Source organism: Musa acuminata, chromosome BXJ1-9 (genome assembly GCF_036884655.1).
Source record: "Musa acuminata AAA Group cultivar baxijiao chromosome BXJ1-9, Cavendish_Baxijiao_AAA, whole genome shotgun sequence".
NCBI lineage: Eukaryota > Viridiplantae > Streptophyta > Magnoliopsida > Zingiberales > Musaceae > Musa > Musa acuminata.
Window position 1 is genome coordinate 432,325 of NC_088335.1, and position 11,392 is coordinate 443,716.

The window sequence follows — 11,392 nt, forward strand, 5'->3', positions numbered from 1 at the left end:
TTAGCTTAATCTTGGGGCAATTGGGCCCCTGAAAAGATTCAAATTGGGCCGAATGGAGCGAACCATTCGGACCCTGATTGCACCAGGCGGTGCAACCGCCCAGGCCAGGAGGTGCAACCGCCAGGGCTGCGTCTCCCAGCGAGACTGGGCGGTGCAACCGCCCCAGCCAAGAGGTGCAACCGCCCAGAGCTCAGTCTTCGAGCTAGACTGGGCGGTGCAACCTCCTCTGTCAAGAGGTAGCACCGCCAGAGCTCAAGTTTCGAGCTCTGCCAGGCGGAACAACCACCGAGCTCAGACTTCGAGCTCTGCCAGGCGGTGCAACCACAGAGCTCAGTCTTCGAGCTCTGCCAGTCGGTGCAACCACCGAGCTCAGTCTTCGAGCTCTGGCAGAGAGGTGCATCAGCCTGAGCTCAGTTTCGAGCTCTGCCAGGTGATGCAACCACCGAGCTCAGACTTCGAGCTCTGCCAGGCGGTGCAACCACCGAGCTCAGTCTTCGAGCTCTGCCAGGCGGTGCAACCATCGAGCTCAGTCTTCGAGCTCTGGCAGAGAGGTGCAATCGCCTGAGCTCAGTCGTCGAGCTCTGCCAGGCGGTGCCACCTCTCCAGTCAAGAGGTGCAACCGCCTGATCCCAGAATTCTGGGATTTGATCGATTTGATCGTTTTGAGCTCCAAATTTGAACTGGGTTGGGGCCTATAAATACCCCACCCATTCAGCACTGAAAAGATACAGATCCACACCGAATTCTTGATCTTTTCAGTGATTCTAAGAGCTCAAATTTGTGTAAAGTCCTAAAGTTCTCCTCCTTCTGTTCTTCAAGTCTTGAGTTGTAAAGAGAGGAGAGAAAGGATCTGTAAAGGTTGTCTCCTGAGCCTGTCAAAAGGAGAGAAACTGTAAAAGGGCAGTTAGCCTTCGCCCATTGAAGGAAGGCAGCTAGTTGACGTCGGTGACCTCGTCGGAGGAGGAAGCCAAAAGTGGAGTAGGTCAAGACTGACCGAACCACTCTAAATCTCTGGTTTGCTTTTACCTTGAGCACTTTATCATTACTGCAAACCTCCTACATTGCTACTGCCCTCTGCGCCTTTACGAACGAGTTTCTAAGCTCTGATCTTTCAGAATCTGCATTCAAACGTAAATCGTGTTTTCGTACGATCTTCACACTGCAGTTTACGCTTACATTCGGATTCCATTTATAACTGCAAATTGCTTTCTACGTAAAACGCTTTTCAAGTTTCAAAACTGCTTTTAGACGCAAAACTACATTTAGACGTAAAATTACGTTTAGACGTAAAACTGCGTTTAGACGCAAAACTGCGTTTAGACGTAAAACTGCGTTTGGACGTAAAACTGAGTTTAGACGCAAACTGCGCTTAGACGCAAACTGTGTTTAGACGCAAACTGCGCTTAGATGCAAACTGTGTTTAGACGCAAACTGCGCTTAGACGCAAACTGCACTGTGATTCTGCTTTTATATCGAAATCGTTTTTTATCGGACGAACGCAGATTTCGTTTTTAAAATCGCTGTAAGATTTCCGCTGCACTAATTCACCCCCCCCCCCCCCTCTTAGTGCTCTTGATCCTAACAATATATATATTTATCTGATAATCATATGTGGAATAAGTTGACGATATATTCCTTATCAAATACTAAAATAAAAAAATAATTAAAATCTAATCATTTTATTATGCTGGATTGATGTGTATATACGTTAGCTAAAGATTTTTTTTAAAAATAAAATAAGTCTATGAAAATATATCCAGCGAGCATATAAATGTTACATCATCAAAGACTTAAAAGAGTTAAGAGGGTAAAATCATGTTTGTCTTCCAAACAAAAAGAAGGAATCCTTCCAGGCTCTGCTGATGATGCTAATAATTACTAGTAAGGATGAGATGGAACGGAGACGATTGATGATGATGATGATGTATAACCATTAATAATAATAATAATGATGATGATGATGTATAACCATTAATACTTTTAACAAAGACGATTGATGAGGACTTCAATTCCAAGCGGACTGCACACGAGAAGGTCGACTACGGACAACAACACACAAATCGGACGGCTGACTTGGACATACGGACACACAAGTCTCGAGCAAGCTTATTTTTCCGATCACATTACGTAGATTGGCTGACAACACAGGTTGTGTGTTCCAATACGAGCTCAGCCCGAGATCTCGATGGACTTCATCCCCGGCTTCTTCTTCGCCTCCTCCTTGGGCACCGTCACGGTCAGGACACCGTTCTCCATGGACGCCTTCACCTGATCCACCTTGGCATTCTCTGGTAATCTGAATCTCCTCAGGAACTTGCCGCTGCTCCGCTCCACGCGGTGCCACTTGTCGCTCTTCTCCTCCTTCTCCTTGCTCCGCTCGCCGCTGATCTGGACGACCCTGCCTTCCTCCACCTCCACCTTCACCTCCTCCTTCTTCACCCCCGGCAGGTCAGCCTTGAAGACGTGCGCCTCGGGTGTCTCCTTCCAATCTATGCGGGTGTTGGCGAAGGCGGAGGTCTCGCTGACGAAGCCGGGGCGCGTCTCCGCAAGGGAACGGAAGGCATCGAAGGGGAAGCCCTGGAAGGGGTCCCAGACGTCGAGGGAGAAAGGGTCGAAGATGTTGCTGCGTCTGACGATCGACATTGCTGTTATGAGATGATGCTCCGCTGCTGCTGGCTGGCTGAAGAAAAGGAAACGAAAGTAAAGGAGAGGGAATCGGACGAGTTTGGTGGTATGTGTTGTTGCTGATGGCGCGGTGTTGCTGGTCGACGACGACGAGAGGTTGGTGTGGAGTACTTATAGAGTCGGATGCAGAGGGCTCCGAGTCTCCTCTCGCCTCCGGAAGCTGCTCGACGACGCAGGAAGCTCCAATGAGAGGAGAAGAAGTGAATCCCTGAAATGCGCGGTGGGCCACATGTTCTCGAAGACTCATGATCTTTCCACCATCATCTCGAAGACTCCAGATATTGTTTGTCGTGTACCGAAAAGAAAACGAAAATTCTATTTTTAATGATAAATTTAAGATGATTTTAAAAAAAATATTTTAAAAGAATCTCTAATCACCTTCAATAATTTTTTTTAGTTTTTTTATTCATGCGGACAATAAAAAAAAATAACTCGTAACTATCTACCTTAAATCATCATGATGATAGAAGATCGAAGGTCATAATAGACATAATTTTAAATTTAAATAACGTAAAAATAATCTCATATTTGAATAACTGATTTGATCGTGTGATTTAAGTGATTAATTGAAAAAAATCTCACCCTCCAATATAAATATTTATTACCTCAACGAATAAAGATCATATCTTTAGCGACTTCTTTCTTAATTCAATATATTATTATAGTATATGATTAATAAGATAGATTATAGTTTATATTGAATCTTAAATTTTGATGATGAAACTAATTAATAAGTGCTTATGATTTGATCTGTGTTTTGAGTGACGTAGAATGCTTCGATCGGTGAGAGATAATTAAAGCAGGAATAATCATGTTGGGCTGGAGAAAAATATGTCAAAAGATTGGATGTCACGCCGAAGGATCGGTCGACATATCGGTAGAAGGCTTCGGGCCATGAGTTCGAGCATCAAACCAACAAGAGCGAATATTATGCCAAGGAAATCGGAGTTGCAAAGGTTCTCTGACCGATTGGGTAATAGACCACAAGAGAGAACGATGTGCCGAAGAATCGCACGAAGTATCGATGAAACAATGACATGTTGGACAACATCTGATTAGCTTAGTATTAATTGTCTAGATCGAAGTAGATTTTATGTGTGTAGGATTAACTACGATAACAAGATATAAAGCAAAATAAAGTTTCGAAGTCAAGAACGCGATTTCGTTGGGAGCTCGAGAGTTCATCGAAAGTTTTACAGGAATTGACCAAGAAGTCCTGGAGCTTGCCAAAGAAGCTCGTCAGAACTTGCCAAGAAGATCGTCGTGAAGTCCAAGAGCTTGCCGGGAGTCCGTTGGAACATTGCCGAGAGATCGTCGGAAGTTCGCTGGAAGAAACTAGATTTACAGACTTGTTTAGCTTAGTAAATATCTTAGAAATCGTAGTTTACACGTAATTGGGATTTGAATTGGGTCAACCCAATTAGGGGCTAGTTGGGCCCATGTATGAACTATGTTGGGCCCAATGAAAAGGCACCTAAGAGGTGGCACCGTCGTGGCACAGTCTCCGAGATTATCGGTCGGTGGTACCACCCGTTTGGGCGGTGGTACCGTCTAGACACAATCTCCGAAAGACTGTCAGGTGGTGGTACCGCCTAGTGGCAGGGTGCCAAGTGGTGGTACCGCCTGTACCCGGGAAACCCGGGATGAAACTTTTTTAGGCTCCAAGTTTGAATCCACTTAAAGTCTATAAATACCCCTCTTATCCCTAATTGAACAATACATAACTGAGAACAAAAAGGAAAGAAAATTCTATTGTAATTGTGTGAAACTTCTCTCAAAGTTCACTGTGTTAGAATAGTTTAAGAGAGAAGTAAGTGAGGGTGTAAGGGTTATCTCCTAAACCCGATAAAAAGATAAATAGCTGTAAAAGGTGGTTAGTCTTCACCTATTGAAGGAAGACCGTGGATGTCGATGGCCTCGACGAAGGAGGAATCAGGAGTAGATATAGGTCACGACGACCGAACCTCTATAAACTTGATTTACATTTACTTTGAGCAATTTACTTTTATAGCAAACTGTCTCTCCTTCTTACTATGCTTTTACCATGACTACGCTCACATACACTTTCAAGTTAATCTAAGTATCTTTACGATTCAGTTTTAATCGTACGAAACGAAAGAATTTTTAGAATCGACGTAGGTTTTACCGTTACACTAATTCACCCCCTCTTTTTAGTGCCAACTCGTTTCTAACGGTATATAAGGTTGTTAACCAAAAGATTAGTATATAAGGTTGTTAACCAAAAGATTGATTATATTAAGGTTTAGTGTACAAGGGCAAGACTAGTTTCAATTGTATATCGATATTTTCAGATCCAACTAGTTAAAAAGTATGTGATGCGGACTTAAGATATTATATATCATAAAATTAAATATAAATTTTTATGACTTAATATTTATCTCCTCCAATAAATTATTTTAATGATATATTGAAAAAAATCTTGACCAATATTTTAAAGTAAGTAAAATTTATAAACACTTGGTATGTATGTTTGAGAGGATATAACTACATATACTTAGTAATATATAAATAATTATAATATATTTTAATATAATTATAATATATATTATAATTAAATAATATTTAATTATTATTTATTATCATTCTTGTTTAATAAAATGAACACAGGTTTACATGAGAAAAATATATGAATCATTATCTCATTAGTTTTGAGATATATCAAAACCCTCTTAATTTTCAGTCAAAACTATTCAAATTCTCGTACAAATTAGTTTTTAAATATTAAAATAAATAATAAACTGATAATTCCATTAATAAAATTGATTATTTTATACACCCCGCTCGTGATGTATGCCCAACCCTCAGAAACAATATCCGAGCACGAGCCAACCGGTTTGATGACTGCTAGACTCATCAATTTTTCTGGCATGTTCAGACATCTGAACCTTCCACAGAGCTCCTGCAAAAATATGTAACTTTTTTCCTCTAAGAAAAGAGTCTACATGGCTCCATTCGAGAATTTGCCGGCGAAGAGCAATCAAGAAGACACATCATGCAAAAGATCTGTGACCTCTGCGAGCAATAGCAGAGAGCAAGGCAGAAGAAGAATATTCTCTATGCTTGGCGTCACACCAACTTGTATTTTGGAATAGAATGCTTCACTTACATAAGTGATTGATACAAAAACAGACGCAGTTCCGGAATCAGACTGACGAGAAGACCATCGTTGACTATGGGCTAATAGCACACACACCAGAGAGCACACTCGCACAGAAAACAGAAGCTAGTATGACACCCAACTCTCACAGCACGCTTATTTTTCGGATCAGTTGGCCGAAAGCAGAGGATTGTGCTACATTCGGAACTCAACCGGAGATCTCAATGGACTTCATCTCGGGCTTCTTCACCTCCTCCTTAGGCACTGTCACGGTTAGGACACCGTTCTCCATTGACGCCTTCACCTGATCCACCATGGCATTCTCAGGCAACCTGAACCTCCTCAGGAACTTGCCGCTGCTCCGCTCCACGCGGTGCCACTTGTCGCTCTTCTCCTCCTCCTCCTTGCTCCTCTCGCCGCTGATCTGGAGGACCCTGCCTTCCTCCACCTCCACCTTCACCTCCTCTTTCTTCACCCCCGGCAGGTCGGCCTTGAAGACGTGCGCCTCGGAGGTCTCTTTCCAATCGATGCGGGTGTTGGCGAAGGCGGAAGTCTCGCTCACGAAGCCGGGGCGCGTCTCGGAGAGGGAACGGAAGGCATCGAAGGGGAAGCCCTTGAAGGGATCCCAGACGTCGAGGGAGAAGGGGTCGAAGATGTTGCGCCTCACGATCGACATGGTTGGAAATGGGCCTTTAAGGATCAGGAAGCTGTCGAGAAGCTGTAAGCTGCAAATCGTCTCTTCCTCCCGTTCTTGACGAGGATGCAAAAGGAGGGTCATGTGGAATACTTATGTCTCTCTCGGGTGGGACGGGGGGGGCTTGAAGTCTCCAGACTGTTCTCCTCGCTTCTGAGGTGAAAATATCACCGGAAGGTGCCTGGACACGTCGGGATGACTCTAGAAGCAATGCGAAGTCAGCTTCCAACCTCTTCCACCGTGCTCATTTCTTTGAATCAGATATCGAATAATACTAGTAGATTGCCCCATTTATCTGCATATATATATATATATATACACACACTCAATAGAATCAATCAGTCACACTATATTGAGTTCTTTCAATATTCTGATCAAAATAGATGAGCAAAAACTCGTGCCGTGGTAGTCTCACAGTTGTAAGTTATCACGCACATACCCAGGAGTATTTCTAAAAACTTTCATTTAATCGTATTCAATGAAGCTTTAATATATAAGGAAATTATAGTTGATGTGACTTTCAACAACTTGCCTTCCATGGATGTCCGATGATGAGCACGGAGGAGTACCTACACCCTCAAACCCAGCAACGACTGCCAAAGCTTAGAGATTTGGAAAATATACAATCTTGATACTTCATCTATTTGGAAATCTCCCTATGCATCTCCGTTAAGAGAGGAAGGGGGAACAAACTCATAATCACCTGGACAGGATTGCTTAGGAAGGTGTGTGTCTTCCTAAGCAAAGTATGAAGACCCTGGCAAAGTTTGAAGGCCAAAACGTCCAAGATACAACAAGACTCGTCTAGTCTTTGCCTTGGAGCTGGACCCAGCAGATATAGGCCTAATTGTCAACCTGTGAGATTACATGTTATTGGCATTGATTAATTTTGTAATAGAAAAAGGATTAAATTTTACAAGTTGAATCAGCCAAGCCCTGTAGTTCCATACACACATTCTCTTACCTATGAAGCGAGCGCAAGCTGTGAATACTCCTCATTCCACCTCCTCTTGCACCTAATTCACATGAGAAAAACAAATAATTAGTTCAGGTCCTTTGCACTAAATAAGCAAATAATACTGTCATAATTTTTTGTTGTTATTTTTATGGACATTTTCGATTTTTAGCTATTAATAGGATGATGGGGTGATAGCATTTGGTGACTGTAATGACAATAACCGATCCCCTGCTGTCAGAAATCCATGAAGTTTTCATGGAGTAATTAATCACAGGAATGTGATCAGTCTAAATACTGCCATGATATTAGCATGCCTTGAGAGATATTCCATCGTACCATACCACCATGCAAAGCAGTGGCTCCGAAAAGGTTCTGCAGAGGTTTTGTCATCGCAGCCTCTCTGATCACCCTGTCAAAAGGAAAGGGGAGGTTAATAACCATCGATATCATTTCTAAAGAACTGGCGCATGGTAAACACAACAAAATGAGTTTTGTAGGACTAGCTTGCTGAAAATTCATTTTAGGCTAAAGCTTCAATGTAAATTAAATCAGAAGTCATCTGAGAGTTTCTTTGTTCATCATTAAATCACACATTAACAACTCATTCATACAACAATCTGCAATAACATGGATTTTGAATTCTTGCTCCTCTCTTGTAACAAAGAACCATTCAGCAGACACCAGAAAAAGGCACTTAGAATTACTTACGTCGAGAATGAAGATAGGCGACACATCAGTTTGTCCTCCAAGGTTTCAGGCTCTTTGTTGGAGTCGTCATGAAACCTATTGGCTGCCAACGTTGGTGCTTTCTCCATGGAGAGATGGAATGGAGACTGAGGGGGTTCCAATTGGTCTTGGAAATGCACAAGTTTAGAAGAGCTCTTTGGGGCACCAGGGAATCTGAAGGTAGGTAGGTAGTAGGGAGGGTAGTCAGAGACTTACTCATAGGGAACAGCCGGAATAGAATAAGGACATGTACAAATAGGAAAAAAGGAAACGTAGTAAAGTGCCTAGAGACAGAATGGAAGGAGGGGAAGCGAGAGCTCTGTTCCGAGAAGAAGATGGTTTGATCCCTTTGTTCGCTTATGTAATGGCTTTCATATCACTTACAGGTCTGACTTGATGCAATCTTATGAAGTCAAAGCCAGTGTTCATGGAACAGCCGCTTCCACAACAAACCTCTCCACCTGTAGGATGTAAGAAAAGATCATGTATATACATTGTGTTAAATTTGTTTACAGTGTTTGTCAAATCATACTTATTTGTGAAAATTTCATATAGTCACAGCCTTTTAAAGTATGTAGTTCCTTCTATGATAAAAAAATTCCTAGTAATTTTGCTTCTCTTTGCTTTCTTTTCTATACAGTAACCAAATCATCATATTGCTCAGGTGGCACTGACAGATAGCCTGAAGTGCTACTCTGAGCCACTCTCATCACAACCATGATCAGGCCTATAGATTATTGTGAAGCAATAAAACATCAAATATTTATGCTTGCAATATCATAATTTCCTAGTTTTGACAATTTCTGATAGGGAACGTTCTGGCACCTCCGACGTAACAACTTGTCACGGCCTTAGCTGGAATTGCCTAAGGCGTGAGGCATCCTTGCGGCAAAGACGCGAATTTAGCTTGCGTTGCCTAAGTCACGAGGCACCCTTGCGGCAAAGACGCGAACTTAGCTTGCGTTGCCTAAGTCGCGCTTCGCCCTTGCGATTTGCGTCCGCAAAGATCAGCCAACTTGCAACCTCTCGTAGGTCCCGAAGGACTTGTAAAAAGAGAAAGTTGATTAGTTCGAAGAACGAGCGACGGACAAGTCCCGACGTCTCGCGAAAAGAGGAAGCTTTACAAGCAATTCAGCAAGCACCTTGCGTGCACAAGAGAAAAGAGGGAGAGGGAGAAAACAAGGCATTTAGAAGGTTGAACGAACAGTTGCAAGTCTACAAACAGCTGCTCACCGGGTGCCGGACACGACAACAAGTTCCCGTCAAAGTAACGTGGGAACTTGCGAAAGATTGTTCAACGCCCGACACTATACTGAAGCCCCATCCAGCCAGCCTTGTGCCACACGGGTGGTTCCAAGGGGCTGAGATGGCTGACGTTTTGTGAGCGGAGGCGGACTGCAGAAAACAGCCCGTGGCATACAAAAACGGAGCTGTTTTGGGGTTGTTTTGCTCGGTTCGGTGAGCGATCGCTTTGTAGCACTGCAACTTGTTCGAACTTATATTTTTACAAGCAAAATGACTCAAAACCATAAATAAAACATGCTGCCAAGCAACTGTACATGAAGATGAGAGCGACGAACGGTTCATTGAACGGAGTTGTTGCAATATCATAATTTCCTAGTTTTGACAATTTCTAATAGGGAACGTTTTGGCACCTCCGACGCAACAACTGGCAGACACCTCAGACCGAACATGACGCCTGAGAGCCGACGTAGCGCTTCGGCCCGACATGGCACCTCGGAGTAAATAGGACATACGGGCGTAGAGTAGACGATTCTTGCACCGCGCGAGGATGCACGGGCATTGCCGCACAGCACGGAACCATGCAGACCGACCCGTGCTGCATGGATTGTACGAGTCAACCGCCCGAGACATTGGCGGCCATTAATGAATCACGTATGATCGGTCCGACAATAGGTATAAAAGCCGACCCCCGGCCGATGCTAGGGAAGCTCAAACACTAAACAACACCCTAAAACTCCACGTTACACTGACTTCGACTTCAGAGAGGCCAAGCCGGAACCCCTAACTTCGGCCTGTGTACAGGATTCCGGCGCAGGAAGGCCCAACATGGAAAAGCTGACTCCCAGCCCTAACTTGGGTCGACCCAGCAGACAGCGCCCCAACCAAACCTGGCACCGAACCCCCTCGACTCTAGAATCCGCCGAGGACGACCACGGTACAACAATTTCCATCCCGTATGTACTTGCATGGCATACGTTTTGTTCTCTCCAAGACCTCAATAAACAAAGGAAGTGTTCATCTTATGTTGATAAAGAAATTGTTTGTAGTGCTAACTTGCTTACCAGGCCCAACATACAAAAGTTCCTGCAGCATTGAAGGGGGCCTCCGGAGGAGAATGAAGGATTGCTGAAAGCGATCAAATTCTTGCTGCTGCAGAAGGAGACTTTGTCAGTCACAAACACGAGATGAAGATTCTTCTACTGAACACGGTTACTTGCAGTGGCTTCCGCGTCAAGAGGGAGGAGCGCAGCAGATGACTTATTAACTGGAGAAGAAGAGAAGCGCCGTTGCCTGACGTCAGAGATCACAACGAAGGACAAAAACTTGAAAGGGCTCGGAGGGGTGAAAATTCTGCCGATGAGGTTTCCAGAGGACAAGCGTAAGGATCATTAGGGAAAGGGCTAGGTTTAGGGCTCGACGTTGGCGGGAAAGGAAGAAAACGCCAATAGAGGGAGGGGCAAGATGAATGCTGGCTGGGCTAATGACGAGGGAGATTCCGAAAGGCTCGTCGGAGGAGACCGAGAGGGGAGAGGGAAATTAGGGTCCTCGGGATCGAGGAACATTAGAGTTTCATTATCGTAGTCGGACAAAGGCGAAGGGGCCGAGGAAGGAGATGTAAGAGGAGCACTGAGAAGGTTGTTCGACAGGACCTGGTTTCGTCTTGTGGTTCGAATTCGGGTGCTGATAATCAGATTATCGGGTCCGACCCAATAATATCCGAACAGAATACTGCACAGTGTACAGCAAAGATGGAACCAAGTAATGGGTCTGAAAGCCTGAACCCCTGTTCCATTTCGAACGTAGATCCGTTAAGGAGGACGGACTAATTGATTGACCACCACGTTCGGAAATGGGTTTTAACCCGACACTAAAGTTAGCCTCGGCTTAGTATTAGGCTAAACAGCTTTTACGGTGTTGGGTTCCTGTATCATTGAAATGGCATATCGAAGGTAACAATTTTATGTTT

The 11,392-nt window shown here is 43.9% G+C and overlaps 3 protein-coding genes across 9 annotated transcripts; all 3 read right to left on the bottom strand.

Annotated features, from left to right (window-relative positions):
* Positions 1–1,937: 1,937 nt before the first annotated feature.
* LOC135592252 (16.9 kDa class I heat shock protein 2-like) lies at positions 1,938–2,846 on the bottom strand. The gene has a single exon (XM_065081591.1). It carries the CDS (start codon positions 2,641–2,643, stop codon positions 2,170–2,172), a length of 474 nt encoding a protein of 157 aa, XP_064937663.1. The 5' UTR covers positions 2,644–2,846; the 3' UTR covers positions 1,938–2,169.
* Positions 2,847–5,766: 2,920 nt separating this feature from the next.
* Positions 5,767–6,610, bottom strand: LOC103996584 (18.1 kDa class I heat shock protein-like). The gene has a single exon (XM_009417511.3). It carries the CDS (start codon positions 6,579–6,581, stop codon positions 6,012–6,014), a length of 570 nt encoding a protein of 189 aa, XP_009415786.3. The 5' UTR covers positions 6,582–6,610; the 3' UTR covers positions 5,767–6,011.
* Positions 6,611–6,945: 335 nt separating this feature from the next.
* On the bottom strand, positions 6,946–11,061 carry LOC135592253 (uncharacterized). Of its 7 annotated transcripts, XM_065081592.1 has the most exons (6): positions 10,488–11,061; positions 8,566–8,642; positions 8,164–8,355; positions 7,797–7,864; positions 7,462–7,513; positions 7,030–7,352 (listed from the first exon to the last, which is right to left on the bottom strand). In XM_065081592.1, the coding sequence occupies exons 3-6, from the start codon at positions 8,268–8,270 to the stop codon at positions 7,235–7,237; spliced, it is 345 nt and encodes a 114-aa protein (XP_064937664.1). In that variant the 5' UTR covers positions 8,271–8,355; positions 8,566–8,642; positions 10,488–11,061; the 3' UTR covers positions 7,030–7,234. The 7 variants fall into 7 exon arrangements, with proteins under 7 accessions (XP_064937665.1, XP_064937664.1, XP_064937670.1 ...); XM_065081593.1 differs by lacking the exons at positions 8,566–8,642; positions 10,488–11,061 and having other exon boundaries at positions 6,946–7,066; positions 7,201–7,352; positions 8,164–8,478; XM_065081598.1 differs by lacking the exons at positions 8,164–8,355; positions 8,566–8,642 and having other exon boundaries at positions 7,792–7,864; positions 10,488–10,575; positions 10,692–11,061.
* Between the last annotated feature and the right edge of the window lie 331 nt (positions 11,062–11,392).

Bases quoted from the DNA above. Each gene is read 5' to 3' on its own strand.
- LOC135592252 (XM_065081591.1), bottom strand. From the start codon at position 2,643: ATGTCGATCGTCAGACGCAGCAACATCTTCGACCCTTTCTCCCTCGAC.
- LOC103996584 (XM_009417511.3), bottom strand. From the start codon at position 6,581: ATGACCCTCCTTTTGCATCCTCGTCAAGAACGGGAGGAAGAGACGATT.
- LOC135592253 (XM_065081593.1), bottom strand. From the start codon at position 8,270: ATGGAGAAAGCACCAACGTTGGCAGCCAATAGGTTTCATGACGACTCC. The intron at 7,865-8,163 runs GTAAGTAATTCT...TCCTTTTGACAG, and splicing joins CGCCTATCTTCATTCTCGAC to GGTGATCAGAGAGGCTGCGA. The intron at 7,353-7,461 runs GTAAGAGAATGT...GTAATCTCACAG, and splicing joins AGCTTGCGCTCGCTTCATAG to GTTGACAATTAGGCCTATAT.